The sequence below is a fragment of the Asterias amurensis genome, chromosome 15 (assembly GCF_032118995.1).
Source record: "Asterias amurensis chromosome 15, ASM3211899v1".
Lineage (NCBI taxonomy): Eukaryota > Metazoa > Echinodermata > Asteroidea > Forcipulatida > Asteriidae > Asterias > Asterias amurensis.
The window spans coordinates 15,751,887-15,777,049 of NC_092662.1; the positions used below are offsets into that span (position 1 = coordinate 15,751,887).

At 37.6% G+C, this 25,163-nt stretch overlaps 1 protein-coding gene across 5 annotated transcripts in view; it reads right to left on the reverse strand.

The window, feature by feature from the left end:
- LOC139947950 (short transient receptor potential channel 4-like) overlaps window positions 1-25,163 on the reverse strand; it is a 162,963-nt gene that overhangs the window by 28,888 nt on the left and 108,912 nt on the right. For 4 of the 5 annotated variants that reach the window (XM_071945833.1, XM_071945830.1, XM_071945832.1 and 1 more), the window contains one exon: window positions 19,795-19,993. In XM_071945833.1, coding sequence (XP_071801934.1) covers window positions 19,795-19,993 — 199 coding nt within the window. Of the gene's footprint in view, window positions 1-19,794; window positions 19,994-21,031; window positions 21,629-25,163 lie in introns of those variants that run through there. The other variant, XM_071945835.1, reaches the window with a different exon arrangement.

Here is a 25,163-nt window from a genome sequence, read left to right on the forward strand (position 1 = left end):
CCTGATTTCTACCAGTCAATAGCTTGGTAATCAAAACACTTCATCACTAACGTCTGACACAGTTTACAGACAAAGGGGAATTCGCGCAGACTGCAAATTAGTAGCCTGTTTTGTTGGGGCAGTCCTTGAAAACAGTCTATCTATACATCCAACCTTTTTTCCCCTCAACTCCAAATTAATGAGATTTTCCACACGGCACCTTTACGATCACTGTTAATAACGAATGCATCATTTTGAGAGCTAAATTCAAACCAATGTCACCATGGCATAATTTAATCGCGGACATGTAAAATAGAACGCTACATTTATACCCCCCCCCCCCCTCAGTAAAAAAAACACAAAAAACACCTCACTACCAAGACAGAAACATTAACTAAAGTAACTTTTGGTGATAATTTAATCGCGGACATGTAAAATAGAACGCTACATTTATACCCCCCCCCCTTCAGTAAAAAAAACACAAAAAACACCTCACTACCAAGACAGAAACATTAACTAAAGTAACTTTTGGTGACATACTAAACAAAATGTTTAGCCAAGACACAAGAACAAGAAAAACGGATTTAAAAAACACACAAACATTTTATACAAATCAAAGACAGCTAAAGTGCTCTCTTATTTTGGATCATTCTTTTCAGTCAATTTTGTCAAAAATTATGGTAGTGTTGCAAAAAACAGCTTTTATATTAATCGCTTGCAAAATTATCCGTTTGAGTATTAGCTTAGATTAAAATGGCACCGCGGCCACGAATCGTGGACTATATGATCAAAGTATTCTGAAATCATTGCAGTTTTCATCGCATAACTGGTAATATTGATGGAACAATACCATCAATAAGGTGTTAATATCATTCCTTCATTACAAGGACGCATTTTAATCCGGAGTGATAATCAATGCATGGTTTTGCATGAAAAGCCAAATCATACCAGTGGCATTATACCACATTTACAATGCGGTCGTCATCCAGCCATCTGTTAGTGGTGCATGAAGGAAGAAATCTCCATGGTTAGTGCATGCAGGCCATATGCGAAGCACAGACATCGTATAAGGCTTTAATTTGATCAGCGTCGAGCATGACCGCTGGCCCAAACGAAATAATAAGAAATACCAAAACACACCAAGTAAATGTCATCGATAATGAGATTCAAATCATCTCAGAAGAAACGGCTTAAGCATCTTGCAATAACTTAGCAATCGCTCAAGTAGCTTATCTTCACTACTTTTGTGACACTGTTCATGTTTGTTGTGTTGTCATTTAGCTTTCGAGAAATACTCTGATAGGGTCGACATGTCAGGCCATTACCAATTTTTTATTTATTTATACCATAGGTAATTTTGGTTAGTAAGCTGTTTGAAACAGCTAATTCTATTTTTCTTATCTAAACAACTAACACAGAACGCTCAGCAAGTTAGACTCCCGAGGTCTGAGACCGTTATCCTCCTCCTCTTGTAGTTCCTCTCTCGTAACAAGAATTAACACCGAGACCTTAAAGACGCTGGACACCTTTGGTAATTGTCTAAGACCAGTCTCCTCACGTGGTGTATCTCAATAAGCACAAAATAACAAACTTGTAAAATTTTTAGCTCAATCGGTCGTCGAAGTTGCGAGATAACTATGACAGAAATCACCCTTATCACACGAAGTTGTGTGAGCTAAGATGCATGATTTCGAGACCTCAAAATCTAATTCTGAGGTCTGGAAATCAAATTTGTGGAATATTGCTTCTTTCTCGAAAACTACGTCACTTCAGAGGGAGCCGTTTCTCACAGTGTTTTATACTATCAACCTCTCCCAATTACTGGTTACCAAGTTAGGTTTTAGGCTATAATAATTATTTTGAGTAATTACCAATAGTGTCCACTGCCTTTAAGACAGAGCGAAGACGAAGAAGAGTAAATAGAGCGAAAAGTCTAATCTCATTAGTTTATTAATTGTTTTAATGGTAAGCTTGCGTGTACTTAGGAGACAGCCTTGGTGGAGCGAGGAAGACTGATCACTGCTTACAACTCTCAATGTCACTATTCACCTATTTGATCGTGACTTTTAATTTCACCAATTAACCGACTTAAGATAATTAGGAGATGCTTGCATTGGCTCCCTAAGACGTTATGTACACTAGCATTCCTTCATCCCCGAGTAATTATACACAAGACTCTCAGTATTGTTAGGTTTCATTTCCAAGCAAGCTCTGCCCTTTCTTCGAATTTGCATAAATATTCAGGAGAGATTTGTAGTTTGAGTCGGTGATGGGTCTGCAACGGTGCTATTAGTATTATATCAGTTCAAACTAAGGTCGTATCCGAAGAAGCGGCTACAGCTACGGCTACGACAGTTGCTAAGGGTTTTTGCTAAGGATGCCCTATAATGTTCTAGCATCAAAACAAGCCACACACACTGAAACGGAGACCATCAAAGTTTTCCTTAACAGGTTGATTACATTCACCCAATAATGATTTGAAACACTTGTGAATATAAAATAAGAGTTCTTAAGTATTGTGTATCTCTTTATTTTAACAGGTAGCCTATCCCACATGGAAATGGAAAGGATGCGTGTTTGCATAATGATTGATTCAATCCAAATCGACACCCTTTATATGAACTAATCTTCGATGCCCAAGACAAGTACCGGCTTCAGTTTCCCTGCAATCTCCAGAGTTCAGACTCCGTGTCTAGCATGGTTAGTAAATAGTTTAGCTTCCATGTCTACCCATCAAAACAAACGGTCAATAACTTATTTCCTCCACGATCCCACTCAAGTATTAACCTGCCTTCGATCAGAATACCACCACGAGTGACCCACTCATAGCATTATTCAATACGCAGGAGCCTACAGCACTACAGAAAAAGTTCATTTTACACTCGTGGCCTTTGACAAAAAACTGGTCTCACTATGGCGTGTTTGGCAAATTAATCTTGTGTTCAAATTGTTCTACTGGCCGGGAAATCGATTCATGTTAGACCTTAAAGGTGGAAGTGTTTTGTTTTCCTTCTTTGAGTTGATTCGCTCAGTAGAAACGAGCAAGCTTAATCTTTGCTGCAGGTCCATGTTGAAAGTCGTATTTATGGAAGTCCACCTGCCCCTGTTAAGTCAAGACTATTTGCACGCTTAATAAATCTGTGTATGACTTCTTCTTGCATCTTTAAAATCGATTGCTCCATATAGCATCATATTTCATTTGTTCTGGTTGTGATGAAGCCAAGAAATGCGAATTGTATCACTGACTGTACAAATATGTCCAGTAACAAATGGAGAGAAGACAGGGAAGGATTTTCTTATTTTGGATGTGGAAGATTTGATGTGATTTGAAATGGTTTATTGACAAAAACCAATTACAGTCAAATTACCAAAAAGATAACAAATAATGGCCATTTCAAAGAGTTACACGTAACTTTGTGCATGGAGTGACAATAGAGTGGCAATATAGACAGTTAGTTTCTCAATGCTGCGATAACATTATACAAATCATTGTTTTAACTGAAAGGTGGAGATAAAGAGGCAAGTTTCACTGCATGCGTAAAAACCACCTCTAAAAGTTTTGCTCTAAGCCCCGCCTATACATTCTGACACCCACTCCATCTTCATACGTATACAACAGTTATGCCATACCAACACATATTGGTATAACACAAACCGGTATATAAAAATGACGCCAGTATTATGGTTGGTTAGCCAAGGCTTATAGTGACTGACGTCAGGCGGTTTTTGGTTTTTATTTGTGGGTGATATGCTCCGATAATTGTTTACTGAGTGAGTTCCAATAATGATAACAATAATAACAACGAAACACAAGGACAAAATGATGAAAGATAATAATTGTATCTGTTTAGACCTTGCCCCAGAAAGAGAGGGATAAAGGAAGAAAAAGAAGGAGAAAAGAAATCTCCTATGGAGCCACTGAAAACGAATATCATATTCTATGTCTCTTTATCAAAAGGGTTGGAGATTCGTTCATTTTTAAAACCTCCCTCCACTCATTGTTAAAATATAAACCAAACTTCCACCCCTTAAAACATATCAACAAATAAAGCTGGGGAAAAAACGGAAAGAAAAAACAGGAAAAAAATAAGAAAAACAATTAAGTAAATAAGTAACATAAAATACACACCCCAAAACGAACAAAAAAAAAACCCCAAAAACCCATAAGCAACAACTAAAAACGAACACAGGATTTAAAAAAAAAAAAAAAAAAAATTAACATACCATTAATGTAATCATATACATTCATAAACTAACATGGAATCGTAACTGAAATAATATGTCAGTATTGTCTGCAATATCTTTGGATTTGGAAAACGAGCCTGTTAATTCATAATAATTTATTCAAATTAACTTGGTTCATCTGTGTAACAAAACACAACACATTGTATCGCGTACACAAAATTCCACCAGGAAAAAACCTTACCCTGTCGTCCCTTCAATATTTAAATCAATACACGAACACAGCAAGAGAACACCTTCAACACAAAAGTCACGTCCTGTGTTTTAAATTGTTGTCTTCATTTCCTCCATATCGTCAAGTTGAAGGTGTCACACTTTCTCTTTAAGACTGAAATTGTAGCATATGACCTCTTCGTAAAGTTATTTCACAATAATAGATGAAGTTTAAACATTACAGAATTGGTAAAAAAAAAATCATGAAGATCACTTATAATTATATGTAAGATAACATAAAACTTAAACGCTGTTATGATGATGATACAAAAAAACTTCACTTGAAATATTTCTGTATGAAATGTCGGAAAATTCGTATTTGAATGAGAAATAAATAAAACTAATTTCCCGTTTGGAGTTTACCGCCCAGTGAACGTTTTATTAATTTATTTTTTAAAACGATGTCGAGCAAAAATGTGTAATCGTTTTTCACTTTTGTTCATGTCCCAGACGGCCGATCGATCTGAAACTTCTACATGTTTGTCAGTTCATGTATACGGTATGTGGTGGATTACATGAAGTGCTTACACTGCCAGCAACTATTTTGTTTGCACAAACTAATTCTGTGATGTTCCTTTAAGAAAAAGAAGAAGAAAAAAAAAAAGAAATGATAATAATAAATAGATATAATTTTATTCCCGTTGACACCATTCTCGGGCTATAAATAGTAACAAAACTGTAAATAAAAAGGAGAATGGATAAACATCGCAAATCATGGTGTACCAGTTTCTTTCCATTCACGCTCATGTATTATTCAACTTATACGTCGTACGTCGAGGGAATTTGCATATTCATGAGACACTAGGCGAAGCTACAGTGCTTTCGCTCCTAGCTCGACAAGTTGTTATGATCTGGAATCCCCATCTCATGACGTCATTGAGAGCTGTTTTTAGCCGAGCTGATTCATAAAGTGTTGAAAACCATGATTTTATTCTGTTGTTTGTTATAATCGCCCAGGGCGTACACGCTCATGCTCAAACAGTTGCAGTGTGTAACAACAGACTGACCTAATTTAATTAGGGAGATGGGGCTTGTTTGGGTGTTGGTGATACACTTGACCGATTGCGGAATTTTTGACTTTTTCAATTCAGAACAAAATGAAAATAATGACTCCATATAAGAGAGTATTCAACACTGAACATAAACATGATTACAGGGTACTTTTTAACGCACAATGCCGAGTCGTTGCCGACACAGCTCAACCGCACTGGACTCGGGCTTTGGTAGTTCTGATTAATGCCAGTAGACACTATTGGTAATAGCCTTCACAGTTGGTGTATCTCAACATATGCATAAAATAACAAACCTGTGAAAATTTGAGCTCAGTCGGTCATCGAAGTTGAGAGATAATAATGCAAGAAAAAAACACCCTTGTCACACAAAGTTGTGTGCGTTTAGATGGTTGATTTCGAGACCTCAAGTTCTAAATCTGAGGTCTCGAAATCAAATTCGTGGAAAATTACTTCTTTCTCGAAAACTATGTCACTTCAGAGGGAGCCGTTTCCCACAATGTTTTATACTACCAACCTCTCCCCATTACTCGTTACCAAGTAAAGTTTTATGCTAATAATTATTTTGAGTAATTACCGATAGTGTCCACTGCCTTTAACACACAATGGCGAGTCGTTGCCGACAACGCTCAAGCGCACTGGACTCGGGCTTTGGTATTTCTGATTAACCGAGTGGGTGTTCGGGTCCCGGTCGTGAGGCTTGTGTCCTATAGTAGGCAATACACTTTACCATTCTTGCATCGTTCTTCGGATGCGACACGCAAAACCGTATGTCCCACGTATATACATACAAATAACTAATGAATAATGGTCAATATAAATGTAATCATACATTAAAGAACATTAAATGAAATAAATAAATAAATAAACATTACAATACATTATGCATGGGCGTGATATCCTGAAAATGCCCTGCCTTGCCTGTCAATGCACGTAAAAGAACACAGTTGTACATGTACTTATGGTGACTAATGTTTCTGGCAGCGGCTGCTGAATGCGCTGCACCACCTTCTAAACAATTAGAAGGTGCTACATAAATGGATCTCATAATGCAAAACATTAGTTCTGCCTAAACTGTTGACAAACAAAATGACTGAGCGCCTTGATACGTCCCTACGGGTGTGATAAAACGCTATAAACGAGCCCAGTATTATGAAGCATTGATTAGTAAAGTTGCTGAACATATCTTGAACATTATAACCACTTATGTGAAGCGAGGGATAAAGATTGCCTTAAGGCACTGGACAATCGGTAACTTCTAAAAGTATCTTTAAAGCCATTGGACCCTTTCGGTAAACAGTGTTGTCCAAGGCCCACACTTTGTGTACCACAACTTCTATATCAAATAACAAACCTGTGAAAATTTGGGCTTAATCGGACATCGGAGTCGGGAGAAAACAACGGAAAACCCCACCCTTGTTTCCGCGCGTTTCGCCGTGTCATGACATGTGTTAAAAATAAATCTGTAATTCTCGTTAACGAGAATTTATATTGTTTTGCTGTTTTCTCAAAAAGTAAAGCATTTCATGGAATAATATTTCAAGAGAAGTCTTTCACCATTGCCTTCTGCAAACCCTGTAAGGTATTTGTAAATCTGTGAACTTTTTTGTTTTTTTTCTGAACCGAAAGGGTCCAATGGCTTTAAGCATGAAATCTTAATTTGTAACGAGCAATAGAAAGCTGTTGATAGGATAAAACATTGTGAGAAACGATTCCGTCTGCAGTTACGTATAGGTTTTGAGAATGAGGTAATTTCTCACTGAAATAAAAAAAACCTGGAAATTTGTTATTTTTATTTCTCATCAAATATGACATTTCAGAGAGAAATACTTCAATAGACGTTTTCTACTATCATCACCAGTGTAAAGATTAATGTAAATCTGTTTTTTTCCCTTATACGACCTTACCAATATTCCTTTAATTATTGACACGCTCGACAAGTCAAAGTTGTCATGATTGAAATGTTGATGAGAATGGTCGAATCAGATCCTCAACCACCTGTTCTCCACACTTCCTGTCAGCTATCAACTCACAAATGAAATTGCCAACTCATCCGTGGATGAAGGCATGTACTCATTATTAGCCGTTTCCCCTTCCGCGAAATAAAAAAAAAAGCAAAAAACAATTTGGTATGCGTGACAAGTATTCATCTGAATGCATTAATTCACCGACGGTCTTCGAGACCCAAGACAACTTCTCAAGGCCGCCGTCTGTGGTCTTGCGACTCATTTACATGAAAGATAAACAGCAAACATTGTAGTCCAAATTAATGCAGCCTCAAGAAATGAGGATTGTTGGTGAAACCGTGTTCACTACCCCTTCGTCAATACGCGGTAATGCTTCTCTTTTGAGAATTGTCGAATTGAAAAACGTTTGAGAATTGTCAAAGACCAGTCTTCTCACTCGGTGTATCCCATCATAGGCATAAAATAACAAACCTGTGAAAAGTTGCGAGAAAATGCTAAAAGAAAAACACCCTTGTTGGACGAATTTGTGTGCTTTCAGATAGGAATAAAAGACTTCTAGCCAGAAGTCTTTTATTATTTAAGTGAGAAATTACCTCTTTCTCAAAAACTACGTTACTTCAGAGGGAGTTGTTTCCCACAGTGTTTTTATTCTATCAACAGCTCTCCAATGCTCGTTACCAAGTCAGATTTTAAGTTAATATTTGTTTTGAGTAATTACCAAACGTGTACCTTCCCTTTAAATGTGAGGTATACAACTGATGTTATGTTTTTTTCTTCACAGCCACATCACTTCGAAGTGAAATGTTTCTCAACGTTTTTTATTCGAAAGCTGCTGTAGGCTTATAAATTCCCAAAGGTTTATATTGCCATTAATTTTAAGAGTGATGACCAAACGTGTACCTCTCCTTTAAGATTTTAAAAGACGTTATCTAAGTTCCTAAATACCCACTCTTTATTTACTGGGTCATGCGTTTTTACGAGATAACATCTTAGAAGCAGAAATAGACCAAGGAGCAACAACTGAGTCAATCCACCCTGAAGATGCAGTTGCCTAGAAACACACAAGACACTCTCATAATAGAACTTGGATCACACTCAAATCACCGTGCCCTTGATATACGTCAAGATAAGACGAAAGAACATTACAACATAGTTAACGAAACTATTAAGTTAATTACATGCTTTAAAGGCATGGACACTATTGTTTGTTACTCAAACTAATTCTTAGCAGAAAAAAACTTACTTATAACGAGCAACGGAGAGCTGTTGACAGTATAAACCTTGTGAGAAACGGCTCCCTCTGAAGTAACATAATTTTCGACTTCGAGAAAGAGGTAATTTCTCACTCAAATAATAACAGATTTCAGGCCTGAAGACTTTTAATATACATTTGAAAGCACACAAAGTAATGCAACAATGGTGTTTTTTCTTTCATTATTCTCTCGCAACTTCTACGACCAATTGTGTGCATATGTTGGGATACACTCAGTGAGAATACTGGTCTTTAACAATTACCAAACTTAGTGCCTTTAACTGTACTAATGAATTGATCATAGGATCTAGGTTATAAAAAACCCCAAATGAAGACGTGCGTTTGAAACCAAAATGTTGAATGCTCGAAAACCTATGCCATGCTGTATGTTACCTACATACAAATACCTAAATAGTATTTTCCAGAAGATGATCAGAGTATACTGATCGAAACGTCGAGTTGAAACCAACGGTTCTTTCCAGAACCACCCAATCCATTTACAGATTATCATTACCTGGCATTACCGCAAACCTCAATTTAACCTAAATAGTATATAGATAATTTCCCATTGTATACAAAGACAACGTCATTGTCGACCCCGGGCTTTTAGCTAGCACCACTTTACACGCTAAAGCGATATAGAAACAGGTTAATATATGTGGCGTATTATATACACGCTTATTAAATTTGAATGCGAAAATTATTGAATAATTAACTCTGTAAGTTGACCCATGCTGTGAAAATTTAGAAGAGGAAATTTATGGTAAACCTAAGAGCAAACAATAGAGATGTAATGTGAGGTGTTCCCTTTTGGCCACCGTACATTACGCTCCCATGGCTCTGCTACCCTGGATACTGCGGCTCATATTATTGTTGTGTTCAGTATAGTCTCCGAACAAGTCTGCTGATTAGACTTAATGGGTCATATACAGTTCGGAAGAAACTTTTCTTTTATGTATGAGTCCCACGTATGTACTGTTATTTACAAGAGGAAAACGCCAGCCATTTACCTTTTTTTTTGCATCAACGAATCATTTTGCTTCGCAGACCCCATTACGCATTTCGTTAAAATACATTTATTTTAAAGTCAAAAAGTTATTAGTGAAGTCATTTCAAAATTAACCCTTGATGAACTTGCACATCACTTTGTACTTCAAATGTGTTTTTAAGAAAAACAACTGTACTTAATTGCTCTAAAGATGGTTCACTTAACTTGACTTTGAATGCAAAACTTCAAGACGTATAGAAGATCAGACACACCCTCTGAATCATTCCTTACAAGACATGATGTTGTCATCTATCACTCACACTCTCCCTTTATATTATGAAAATTTACTCACAATTTGCATGAGACGCGACACACAAAAATAACATTAAAATTGTGAGCGCAGGATAAGGTAACCAAGATACAGCGGAAGTTAACCATCGCAGATGTCTAAACCAATCATATTAAGTTAGTGGTTTGTAGAGAGAGATTATTTCAGGGAGGTATACTCACACTGTAGCTAGAAATCCAGGCGGCTGCCCAACAGAGCCTAATGTGTTTACATTATGAAGATCCAAGCTGAGTCTTGGCGACTTGGTTGAAAGGAGATGGGGGGGGGGGGGGGGTATTTCAAGGAGTGGTTAGGTCAGTCTTGGATTATGGGATATGCAAATAAGGAGGAGATCATAACATTAGCCAGGGTGTGATATTAAATCTAACAAACTAGAAATCAAAAGGAATTGGAAAAACTAGCGTAACATTTGGAGCTGTATCTACTTTGCAGATATACATTTGGAACAACATCTTGAATATTAATTTTGGTTTTTACCCATACACCGATGTGTGTTTTAGCACTGTATACCCAGTACTTTCCCGAGTCCTGTGAAAAAAAATATCACAGGCATGTTACTCGGGTGGGATTAGATTTGCCTGTGATATTTGTTCACAGGACTCAGGAAAGTACTGAGTTTACAGTGCTAAAACACTCATCGGTGTATGGGTAAAAACAAAATTAATATTCTTTATCCCCGATGCAAATTTAACATCTCTAACATCTTGAATAATATGTGAATGAGGAGGACTCCACATGACATTTACAGGGTGTGATAATACATTAAACTAGAACTCAAAAGAATTAGGATAACTAGAATAGCAACGATTTTATAGGGTGCTGTGTCGACTTTGCAGAGCATTTGGAAAAACATCTTGGATGATGAGATATGTTAATAAGGAGGGCTATGTATATTTCCAGTGTTAAAAGGAATTGGATAAGCTAGCATAACATTGGGAGCTGTAATGTTTGCGTAGCATTTGGGTTCGAATTCGGCCTCTGGCTAACCACTGTTTTCTCATTGACTAGATGGAGTATTGTCATTTAAGTTGCTGACTCACAATTTATTGAGTTTAGCAATTTATAATCATAGTAGACTTCAAAACAATGTTTAATTGAGAGATATTGGCCGTTGCAGGTTAGCGTTTATATCCCCTTGTGGATTTGTTTGTGAGCAAAACTCGCTAGTTGGAAATATATTTTGTTGTGGTCCACTACAAAATAATATTCGTTCTTCAAATGAAAAACTAGACTGGCATCGAGCCTAATTATTGATATCTATACACCAGGCATGGGGCCAGGTAACTTTATTGCATTTAAAATATTAATTAACAGTTAAGAAAGACAAAGTTCTTGTTTATAAAAAATGCATGATAATATCGAAGTTGTTGATTTCGGACGCACCTCTTTCCCGGTCTTTGGGTTAATGCTTGACGCATGGGTTGCGGTCCAGTTCCACGTGTGAAGTTCGATATTGGTTTTTGTTAGCGCCAGATCGGTGGTTTCCATAGTAACATGGCGTACGTAAATTGATTATTTGACCTGTGTACTCATTCAAGGTAAAATGTTACAAGAAAAAATCCCCTGTTTTGCGTGTTTTTTTCACGACCGTGTTTTCTTTGTGCCAGACGTGCGTGTTTTCAAGCTCGCTTAGTCCAATGACGTTTTGAACAAGACATGGGTTTATCATGTTACTTCTTCTGTCAATTAGCTCAATAAACAGCAAAGCATTGCTGGATGATGTTAAACTCATTGCCAATCTTATTTTAATAGGTCAAGGTCATACCCATTGCTAGCCCCTGAGCATAATTTGGAACGCTAGAGATATTGATGATCCCGAATGATGGGTAATGATTAGATTATAGTAGATAATTCAAACCCTCGCAGAGAAAATACCCAGTACATCGTTAGTCACATTTCCACAGTAAGCTGATGGTAAACTATAGTCGCATAAAACTCAAACTAGTTTCCCCGCCAACGAATGAAATACCCTGGATGCTATAGACCCAATCTTAGCTTAATATCTCAGATTTAATATTGTCAAAAAAAATCACAAAGTTTTAAAAACTCCTATTCTATTCGCCAATATTGTTTTCTTTGCCGACATTTTACCACTTAAATAATACAGTATGCCTATAATGAACGAGGGCGTGGCAAAGTGAGCCCCGAATTCATTTGAATAAACAGTTTTCAAAAATGTGTATGTTTATATACAGTATTATTCGTGAACTGTTGAAAACACTGAGATCAATGTCTTTCCAACTTGTGATTGGTCGGATCCTTTAGAAACAACTTTGGTTTAACTGCAGCGATTTGCATATATGCAAATCATCTACCTGACAGCACACTCAAATGTTTTAATGTTATCTATAATATTTGATTATTTGTTCACTGTGGAATACACTGTGGCCAATGTCTTTTACAATTTTTTTCCCCCACGGTTTTCGGAGGCTTTAGCAACATATCTTCGGTGTAATTGCAGAGATTTGCATAAATGCAAATCATCTGCCTGAAAGCACACCGAAACTTTTAATATTGACTAAGAAATGAACACCAATTGTACTGTGATTGTAAAGTAAATTGAAAATCCAATCTCCATATTTTTGGCTAATAATGATTTAGAGAAACATGGTAATTGTATACATCCACCTTGATTTCCCAACAGAACGGTGCAGCTCCATAGTGTTTATTCTCTAAGGGTGTATATATACAGTAGACTTCAAAAAATTGGACAATACACAGAGAGAGCCAGGGTTTACCCCGTTGCAGCACACTTGATCATACTTGACATCGACCCCAGGGTGAGTTTTTTCCCCAGAACATCTTCTCATATATGCATCTTTGGGAGTTTTCTCTTCCCTCCTACATCTCTCAAAGGGATAATGCTAGAACATCATTTACCCATTAACGTGTTAGTGATGACTTATTAAGTCCGTCCATTTGTTTTAAGTGGGTATATGCAAAGGATGCACTGTACAGAACCATCGCTGTGTTGAGAGGGTCAGAAAATAATTGGTTTGAACTAGTACTCAAACAGGTATTAGGGTAGAACATAGAGAAAGGACAACTCTATGGGTAGAATAAGAATGAATTTTTAAGCCGGTAAACGCAGCGGCATGCCTGTGCTTTTTCTGTAATTATCGCCGTTTTAAACACTATAAAGACCATGGTTAATTTCCAAGCTGCCAGATAATTGTTTATTTGTACAGGGTTTGCCCGTAAGCTAAAATCAATAGAGTCAATGACAGAATGACTGGCATTGAAAATACTGTCAAATTAGCTCAAAATAATACAAGTGGTAAATAATTGAACTTGATGACCCTATGACAACACTAACAGAATTAACCTATTTTAAAATGGACCGAGGTGATGTATCCTAAAATACCATCAGCCAATACATGAAAGAGAAACCTTTTAGCTCATTCTCTCTAATAAGTATAAACGTTTTTAGCTATGAACTAATTATAGACCAAATACCCACTGAATATTAATATGTTAACATAAGTACTCCGCAAAGCTCCCTTGAAACAACGTTGTGTAGTCTGAGCTTTAGTGGCCATCAACATTGTGGACGGACAGAACGGCATCCCTGTAAATTATACTTTCCTTTGAGCTTTTTACAAATATTTACCTTTCCTACGAGTTCCCATAATGAATTAGTTCTTACTCATTAGACTGCGTAAGCAAACAGTTCAAATATGAACAAATACAGCGCGGCCAGACCGGAAGGCCCGCGTATATGACTGCGTTTATCCGACCTTTCACGGCTTAAAAAATGGTGGGGCGGAAGTGTCGCTTCAACGGCAGGTGGCTACGGGTTCCGCCCGGTGCCAACCTCGAGAATATGACAACTTCGATGTTGACTCTAGCTATAGTTCTCATCTTGCTTTCGTCTAATTATCCTTTCCTTTTCTCCCCCATGCTCATTTAGTGTCAGAGCAATGGACAAGAAGAGTTTATACGTAGGCCATGAGAACTATTCCGGAATGTTTCACATAGGACCTCGGGGGTTGGCAGAATCTGAAAATGTTACGACACGAACTCGTATTTGTGAAAGACAAATCGTTAATAGATATTCATGAATGAGCACCCGGCACTAACCATGTTATATTACCGTGAATGCGAACATTAGATCACACGTGAGAGCCATTCATGGGCATGAGGGAATGTACTTTAGGTACAAAGAGGTCCAAGTAGACATCAAAGCTTCAACCGCACCACAAAAGCTCATTTATTTCCACAAATGATATTATTACTCCTCTCAAAATAACCTAAATGCAAAATATTTATTTTGTTTTAACCTTTAACCAATGCACTGTATACTCAGTTCCCGTCTGTAGAATTGTTGTTACTTGGATAGTAAAAAGCTGTGACCTCTTGTATTTATAAGTGCCCCCCCCCCTGCACGCCCCTTTCCCCCACCACCATGCGCCTATTTTGCACCACTACACAAATTCTGGTCAGTACTTTCCCGCATTCAGTAGAACAAAATCCACAAGCATTTAATATCAGACATTTCACAACTATATGCAAAAGTTGGCTATGTATATTAAACAAAAAGCAACTCCACAAATAAGAGAAAAGAGATACTGTTAATTTGAAACAATTTCCAATAAAATGACAAATAATTTTGATTCGTGAGACCCTATACGGTAATCAAACATCACAGTTCCAAGCATCCATGCAGAAATTCATTGGTCATAAAACACATTCAGCCTCGAGACTATGTGTCAAACATCAATTAAAAGTCCTATATAAGACATTTTGATTGACTCGAATCCCTTTCCAAGCCCCTACTTAAATTTAATTAATGTTTCTCGATGGTTGCCGTTTTTCATGAAGTGTTGACTTTTATGCTAGCTGCGCTCTCTTTGTGATTTGGTTTTATCGATGGGCGTTTGTTGACTTTCCAGCAGGATAAAACGCAACAAAATGAAGGCTAGGGTGAATTAAGAAATTAAATTAACCAAGCTATCTCACAAGCACGTTTGAAAAGGAAAGTATCGTTCTAAATGGTTTGCCTGATATATAGAAAATCTTTTTTACACCGACTGTAAGTTGATTTGTAAATAATGTTTTTTCTTATTCTCATTTTTAAGACATAGGCCCATGATATAAAACAGCCGTTGTGCTGATTTTTGTATCATTAAACAAAATCTTGAAAAAATAAATAAATAAACAAATGAACATTTAAAAAAGGACGCCCCAACCCCAAAACAACACACCCAAGCAAGACCTTTTGTGGCAGAGCGAAGGGAATGATGTTGATGATTCTTAAATCAACCTGACGAATATGTTGCAACCATAATATAGCTGAAAGGAGCAGCTCGAGCCCGTGGCCCAATTTCATAGAAGTGCTTAAGCAGAAAATATTGGTTAACAATTTTCTCTTAAGAAATGAGCAGGATACCAGTCACACATTGTACATGTGACATGGTAGTTCGGTTGGTATGGTAGCCTTAGTATGGTAAGCAACATTGTGCTTAGCTACTTTTTATGCTTAAAGGTTGGCTGCAAGGACTGTTTAAACCTAACATATTTTTTATTAAATGCGCAAGTATTTTAAAAACGGTTTTAAAGAGATTAGGGGAACCCGCCCGCCCCTAAAAGTGAGCCTTCATTTGCATAAACGTGACGTCATGTCGGTAAGCAGCTCCAACGTTGCCCCCCCGCAATAAACTTGATCTGTGGTCTCTTAATTAGTCAATGAGTATCATGTACTTTTGATTTTTCAATCATTATAATCGACAGAGCTATGTTAGTTTTCATTTTGGTATCTTATAGGAGGATATGGTTATTTGCATTTTGGATAAATTAGCTTACTCCATTACCTTAATTGTCAAAAGTTGCCTAATCGTACCGCATTATAGACCCATGCATAGTGTAAAATGGTATATGGGCAACTAAAAGCTCAATATGCATAAAGCAAAATGGCCAATGGTTATATTGAATCTGAACATTGCTAATGCAAATTAGTTTTAAACGGTTGTGATCCATTTGACAATTTAGATGGTTTCTGTTAATGTGCTTTACTTGCCGAGCCCCTTCATGTTGTATTATTGTCATTAGTTACTTTAGTTGGAGATTTCAAATTATAACGATGAGATTTAGCAAAAGAAGAATTTAAAGCCTACTTATTCTGATGACGCTTAACTATTTCACGCAAGAACGCACAAAATCCCCCCAGAAAAAAACCAACAAACAACCTCGAACATACCCCAACAAGCAAACAAACAAATAAACAAAATAAAAACAGAAGCAAAATACAATACTATATTGTTTACTCAATACATTTTTCCAATCCCCAAAAGTCGTGCTGTATGGAAAATATTTATAACATAACAACGGAAAACAAAGTACTAATTTTATTAGGAACATTTAATCTAATGAGGATCGATATATACAACTGAGATTATCTTGCAGTCTAAAATGCTCCCTTTACCTGTACTGGGGTTGTTGGGGTTTTCAAACTTGTGTCACTGCCTCCTGTTTTTATGGTGTTTAATGGGTGCTGTTTTTGCTAGGTTATAGATCTACTTCCGTTTTAATCTTGACTGTTGTATGATTTAAATCGCGTTTGAGTGCAATCTCCTTTTTATAATGATATAATTAAATTTTCATCTTTGGCAGAGGTCTGGTTATACACATCTTAAGATGGCAGTTTTTATACCGTTGTATAACCTTGACAGCCCGTGTCCACCCAACTTGTCGGCTAGTAATTGTATGTCTTAAGATTTAAAATAAATAAATAAATAAATAAATAAATAAATAAATAAATAAATAAATATATAAGCCTGGAATGACACGTAGGCCACGGAAACCGTGACATCTGTTTCACTATACCCTTTTAAAGGTTCCCTTATAGAATGTACAATTTCAAACCCTTTGCAAAATGAAAACGTCCTTGTCCTTTCAAAGACGAAGTTTCAGGCCTGATACGAGACCCTTTCCCCCCGAATACAGTTATTTCGATTTGCTAAATGAAGACAAGTACGGATGTCCATCGATGTGTGTCTCCATTTTTTGTGTTGAACTTGACCCCGAGTTTCATGAAATTCTCACAGCTTGGCTGTTTAAAAACCACGAAGCAATTATACATCAAACCATTCATTACAATATTTCCATAATTAAGCAAATTACTCTTGTTTCAAAAAAGATTCAACCGTCACACCAATCTACTAACTAGAGCGCACGTGCACAGTTCAAAGGGTCCAAGGGTTCATTGCAACAAATTTTAATTTCTCACGACAATTACAGTGTGATTAGATGAGAATTGTCTCTTCAGTAAGATTTATGCGCCAATGAATTCTAAAAAAGCAAACACTGAATGATTAAAAGATTGCCAATCGACTTTAAAACAAATTGTAAATGAGAGATCGCCTATTCATCACAAGGCCGGATGGCACTTAAAGGTGAGGGCCACACTGTAACTGATTTTGTTTTATTGACCCTAATCAACTGCCTCCATGAAGGGGGGCATATTGCCACCTAGATACTCCTCGGCTGAAACGGGGTTAAGGCCCGGTCACACAGGCCCCGCTAACGAGAACGAAAACGAGAACGATGAAAATGCACGCTCGCGATTGGTTGAATTGATCCACGCAGAATACGCCCACGCTCATTCAACCAATCGAGGGCGTGCATTTGTATCGTTGTCGTTTTCGTTCTCGTTATCGGGGCCTGTGTGATCGGGCCTTTACACCCTCCATTGTCCTTAAAGATGTTAGGCATGGGTATCAAGGACTGGGCTGGTAGAGCAGAATGTACTACCGTCCCAACTGTTTACGGAGGGTAACTTTGGTTAAGTGCCTTATTCAAGGACACAGGTGTCATGACCAGGTATCGAACCCTCACTCTGCTGGTGACAACACCAGAGCGTCGGTCCGGTCAACTAGACCGCTCGGTCGCATACGTACGCGTCAAACCCAAAAGTGTTGCAACTGATTCCTAACTTGAACTGAAAGAACTTCCTAAATTGTTTCGAGCTTTAATCGTTGTTAATAGGTTTCTAGTAAAGTCTAAAAAACTCTCGGGCTAGAATTGACTTGGTTCCGGGGTTCCGGGTCTAAAGTTGGATTCGAAATTGTGTCTGCAGGAGTGAAAATCAAGGAAGAAATCCCTGAGAAAATTCGGAATTTCCTAACCAAACAGACTATACTTGACTTTCATTGTCGCTTCTGTTACATCAATTTTGACTGGAAGAAGTAACGATTTAGATCACTGAACCGTTAAAGACGGAATGTTTTGATGTAAACATCTCCTTCACGATGGCAGAGCCATTAATGTCATTACACGCTCAAATGATTTTATAACTTGCCCCCTACCTTAAAGCAATGAATAAATAAAGTCGAATGCAGCCACATCTGAGTTTACTGCTATACACAAACGTATCAACCACTTGAACAACTTCAATTTATTAAAAGTGTAAACATTTATTGGTAGGCCCTACCTGCTTCTGTTGACACTACTAAATGGTTTCTAAAACATTTTTAAAAGCAATGTCGTACCACATTCTGATAACGAATGAGCTTCCAGGCACTTGGGCTTAAGCACAAAAAGTAGCTAAGTTCAACTAAATTATGCTTACCAGAATAAGGTTACCAGCCAAAATAGCATGTCATAATGTACAACTTGTGACTGGTGTCCTGCTCATTTCTGCTAAGCAGGACATTGTTAAGCAATACTTTTTGCTTTAATAAGGCAGCTCTATGAAATTGGGCCCGCCTCCATGTATGTTCATGAATAATGTCTTTTTGATTTCGCGGAATCGTAAAACAGCAGGTTTATTTGCTAGATCATTTTGAGGAGGTCACAAAGAGTGTGAGACTTTTACTCCCCATTGCCCTCACATCTGCCATTAGTGAAGTTGGCACCAATGTTAATGATTGTTTCGAGTTAATACATTTTGTAATGCTACATCAGCTATCCCATTTGACTGTATATAATGAGAATTTACTGGCATTACTTTCTGTGATGCTCTATCAATCATGTCAGGTTGAAATGTTTAAAGCTTTGATATATGGAAGAGCCAAAACACTTAGTTTGATGAAGAAGGAAAAATGTGTTTTTCTTGAATACAATATTCTTTCCACACAATGTTTTCGCATAATATAGGACGTCCACTATAATTTGTAAAACATAAACACCCGATTAGTCTATATAAGAGATAAAAAATTGATGGGGTTGGGTGGGGTGGTGAACAGAAAGTTTCCGGTGATATTAGTTCTGTGTGTGAATAGAGGTGAACTATTCCAAACGGCTATAGCACGTTAAACTGCTAGCACTTTTCCATCTATTAAATCGTCATGCGGTACCCGCTGCTAAAATATAGGACTGCCTCTTTAACTACCGGGCAATCTCGTTTGTCTAGTCTGTAAGACACTGCTCTAGAATTGCAAAGGTCGTGGGTTCGAATGCCTGATTTTCACAGAGCTCGGGGAGGTACCGAGTGCTGCAGTAATACTACTAACACACATACACATCGGTGTATATGGGTAAAACCAAAAATTAGTTTTCCCCTATGCAAGTTTTCATAAAAAATGCTAACACTTTCTAATTCATTGAAGAAAAGCCTGCAGACTCACTATATCAGTAAAGGTATGTTGAGGATCAAATAATTATCGACAAATCAAGACAAAATTAATATTATACAAAATAGAGAGACCACCAACATAGAACTGGATAGCTCAGTTGGTAGATCGCCGGCACCGTAATCCGGAGGTCGTTGGTTCGAGTCCCACTCCAGTAAAGTTTCTTTGTTAAATTCAAAATCATGACAAATCAAGATATCAGACATGGAATAAACGTAAACTTACCGGAGTTTCCATTTTGTATGGCAATGACCAAAGCACTTCTGCCATCTTTATCGAAGCAGTTGATATTCAAATCGGGGGCTTTCTCAAGGGCGTACATAATGGCCTTCTTGTCCCCATTCTCGGCAGCTGCCAAGAACAGCTTCTCCATGGAGTCGAACCTCCCTGGTCCAATATCCATCTCCATGGTTGGGTGGGACACCTAGAGAAGCAAACACAAGAAGCATGTATGACTTTGGAAAGATAGACACTTGCAATGTCTGTCCCAAGGCTGATAACTACGAGCCAAGGCTAATCAAATCGGCCTCCATACTGTTCCCTTTCTTTGACTGTGTACACCTTAAAGCCATTATACACTTTCGGTACAGAAAAAAAAGTTTTCAGATTTACAAATAACTTACAGGGTTTACAGAAGGTAATGGTGAAAGACTTCTCTTGAAATATTATTCCATGAAATACTTTACTTTTTGAGAAAACATTCAAACAATTCTCGTACGCGAGAACTACGGATTTGTTTAAAACACATGTCATGACACGGCGAAACGTGCGGAAACAAAAGGGTGGGTTTTCCCGTTATTTTCTCCCGACTCCGATGACCGATTGAGCCTAAATGTTCACACAGGTTTGTTATTTTATATATAAGTTGTGATACACGAAGTGTGGGCCTTTGGACAATTCTGTTTACCGAAAGTGTCCAATGGCTTTAAACTCATCTGTTTGGTATTACATTATGAATGCATTCAGTAATGCTGTGTTTTGACAGTATCTGTGCTGCCATGTATCGCACCATGCAATATCAATCACCGTTCCAACAAAACTGAATCCTCGCCAGGACTCGAACCTCCCTTGTTTATGGTCGGTCGGGATGGATACCTGCGACATTGCGTGAAAAGATAGCACCTGTTCTGATAATTAAATAGAAATATATACATAAATAAATAAATAGTGAACTTGAGGGTACAACCCTGTAAATTTAATCTCGTTTGTGGGAGTGTTGGCTCTGAAAGGTTGTACCTGCAAGTTTACTATTTATAGTTAATTCTTAACCTTCACACCATAACAAGCTTCAAACACCACACTAAGTATCTGTTGTGTTTGGTTTGTGAGAAGTTACTCAAGTTCCATCAATTGTCGACTCTGTTGGAATGAATGTACCAGAGTACAGTTGTAGAAAAAATGTGACAATTTGTGCCCGGTTGTTAGTGTGGCCCGGTTGTTAGTTACAGCGAAAGAAACCTACCTTATACTTCGTTGGGATATTACCAAACAGGTCGTCTACAAACTAAATTGCGGCATTCGGCAATAAAAATGGCGTAACCGCCTATAAACTCAATGAGATTTCTTTTTCACAAATGCGATTACGTAACCTGCTGCCATCAACACGATCCACAATGAATTAATTTCCACCATTGTCTCTGTTCTGTCATTATTGTCGACCCCAACAGGAGAAATTACAAGTTGTTTTAGGCACTCATTGGTTCATTCATGAGATTGATATTCCACGGGAAAAAGAAGAAGTCGTCATACAGATTTGCTAAGTTCCCTTGGGGTGTGTCCTAGCTGCAAACGTTTTGAGATGTGCAGCGTGGTGAAGACTCGTACAGCTAACACCCTATGGTAGCGGAGGTGGATACCCGTAGACTATTGTACTGTCAAATGGTATCCAGAATACTCCAAAGTGGTATCTCCGTAAAACGCTCTTTCAACCTGTAGCCATAGCAAACTTTAGCATACCACACGGCTGTGGCACATGCCGTGGTTTATTGAGTTACTATAAGCAACACCTTCTGATTAAACTGGAATACTTGACAATGGTAGATCATAGAAAAAGCATTGGATGACTGCCTAGTGAGCCCCCTTAGTATGACCAGCCTACGGGGCAATGCCCGTTAGTGTCATGTATGTGGTTATGAACGTGAACATTTTACGCTAGTCTGAATCAGCCCTATCTCTCCAAAACGTAGTACCGGTAACGACAAACCACATCATGTCCTTGATTCATATGCGCATGCGTATTATAAGGACCCAGCTGATTTGCCCATATTAACTCCATAATGATTACTCGTTTGGTGTGTATGGTTCCGTTGAGCGTGTGCTGTATAAAATAGGGAGAGTATTACGCGATAGTTTTGGAGTTGAAGCGAAGCGAGTTTGCCGGAATCATAACTCAGTTCATTGGCGTGTGACTACCGACATCTGGTCAGCACTAGTCTTTGCAGTCACGAAGATCAATCTACACAAAATCCTCGCGGTTTTAAAGGCTGAGCCTGCTACGCGTATCAAACGCGTTTATTATTACTGCAATCCGAAACTAGTATCAACACTCGTTAATAGTAATCATAATAATAAAGACATTTTGTGAAGCCTAATACAAAAACGCAATAATGAGTTTACAATAACACATACAATGAGTGAAAGATACATTCAAGTAAGCTCGGTACAAAAATAAGCAGCTTCATACAAATGAGTTTCTAACATAGACTTTAAACACAGTGTAAAAAAAATCGTTAGCTCCTACATTTTCTTTTATTTTGAGAATCTTTAGGCACTTTTAAATAATCTGGTCATTATTCAAGACCTCACAACTTTAACATTCAGCCCATTTTGTGTCAGCAGCATCTTAAACTGGTTAATTTCATAACATGTTTGTTTCCTCGTTTTCATTATAACCGCTTAATATGCTCAGGTCAAACGTGGGTTAAATGCAACTGTAGTTTTATGTAAAGCCTCAACAAAAAATGCGATTGGTAAAACACTTTTTGAAACCTGCGCGGTGCGCGTTGAAAGTTGCACCGACGCAAACAACACGACCTCTCCATTGTACGTTAATGTCCCTTTCTTCTTTTTTTGTGTGACTAGTGCATTTAGTGTACGTTTAATGCCTTTTTAGTGTCTTCATTAATAGCTCTGTATTGTTCAAGTTTGTTGTATTTTTCTGATGATTTTTTTTACTGATTTTATTTTTAATTGGACGCAATGCAGTCATCTGATTGTAATGTTTTCATTTTGTTCTCTGTTTATTTACTTTTGTAAATAATGAAAACCATTGTAGATCCATCTTTAACGTCAAAAACACAGCGTCAACAATAAATAATGCATCTAAAATGCGTCACAAATAACTCGCAATGCCGGTCACTCTTATAAGATTAAAACACGGTCGGCTTAATTAGTTATAGAACAGGTTCAAGGGCAATCATCATGCGAGTGACATATTAATTGACTTGATCATAATACACCTGAGAGTGGCTGATAAGGAAGGAGGGCCCATATTGATTGTTCTAGTGATTACTAATTGACCAATCATCATTTTGGATTCATAAAATAGTTCATCTCAAACCTGTTAAGGGAATCTTACTGCCACTTGACACTGTTGGTTATTAGTTAAACAAAATGAGGATAAAACATACTTAGTATCGAACAATGGAGAGCTGCTGATAGTATAAAACATTGTGAGAAACAGCTCACTCTGAAGTAATTTGATGTAGTTTTTGAGAAAGGGGTAATTTCTAACTCAAATATTAAAATACTTCTTAAAGGTGTTGTCTTGTGTAAGACAAATTACATATCAAGCAACAAACAAAACGAATTTCATAGGAATCTTAACAAGAATACAACAGCACTTTGTTCCTTGGGATCACGTATACCACAAGATAGTGTAACAACAAATTAGTCATTTTAGAATCTACTACGATATGATAGTGGGAACCAATACCATACGGTTCCTATAAGATGATGTATGCCAACAAAAGAGCTATAGATCTATATGTGTTCCACTAAATCAGTAAGTTCTCGTTACCTAGCATGAAAGCAAATTAAGCATTTATGATCTTACAAAAGTACCATCAAAGTTGTACCTGTGGATGCCCGCCACCATACGGTTGTTATTGTCTGTTATACTCTCGCTCTATACAAATCTCACAGGCCTATAACGTCAATTTGTAACTCGAGATAACGACGTGCTACATTTGACGATGTGACGGTCACGCCATTGCGCCTTCTCGCTGTTCCCTCAACGCTAGTTGGTATCTAGACTTGATTCAAGTATCGTTCTCGTTCTCGCTCTCGTGTTTATACTATCATCAGCTTTCCGATGCTCGTTGCCAAGAACGTTTCTATGCTACATTTGACGATGTGACGGTCACGCCCTTGCGACTTCTCGCTGTTCCCTCAACGCTAGTTGGTATCTAGACTTGATTCAAGTATCGTTCTCGTTCTCGCTCTCCCCTTTATACTATCATCAGCTTTCCTTTGCTCGTTACCAAGAACGTTTCTATGCTACAATTATTTTGAATAATTAGCAAGAGTGTCCTTCCCTTTACAAGCATTTTCTTTCAAACACGGAAGGGATGACCCATAATAAGCAAACATTGCAAAGAGCAACCACGTCTGCAAGCATGATCTCATCAAGTGTGAACGAATATAGGGGTTAGGCAGAAACACTAATATGTGGTACTTCATTCATGATATTTAAAATTTTGTTCACTGACGCAAAGAAAAGCAAATACTGATCGACTAAGTGTTGTCGTATTTGTGTATGAATCGAAGCAATTACTGCCGATTGCTGACAATGGTTAATAAGTAGTTACCGATTGGCAAAAAACAAATATGTATGAAAAGGATATCAAAGATATACGGACGATTGTGAATAAGTATAGTGACCGAGTGGCGGATAAAAACATATACGTAATGAAAATAATATCAAAGAAATGCGCAATGAAGAAGGGGAGATTTCTGAATTGATATGAGAAACCATTTTGAATCAGTTGATTGTGTTTGTGCTGGTGTGATCAATTAATTGGTCGGTGGTTCCACTCCATGTCACAACTTGGTGTCTTTAAAGACACTGGGCACTATTGGTAATTGTCAAAGACCAGTCTTGTCGCTCGATGTAAGTCAACATACTCATAAAATAACAAACTTGTGAAAGTTTGAGCTCAATCGGTCGTCGAAGATGCAAGATAATAACGAAAGAAAAAACACTCTTGTCACACAAAGTTGTGTGCTTTCAGATGCTTGATTTCGAGACCTCAAATTCTAAATCTGAGGTCTCGAAATCAAATTCGTGGAACATTACTTCTTTCTCGAAAACTACGTTACTTCAGAGGGAGCCGTTTCTCACAATGTTTTATACTATCAACCTCTCCCCATTACTCGTTACCAAGTAAGGTTTTATATTATTACCAATATATCCACTGCCTTTAAAACAATTTTTTTGTTCCAAACGCTTTACTTGAGGGAAATGGGAAAGAAACCTAGATTCATTACCCATTGACAGATGTAATTAAGATGTGATAATTCATCGTGACAGTTTATCCAAAATAGTCAAACTTCACGACTTTGTTATGAAGCACATAAATATGATTGATATTTTG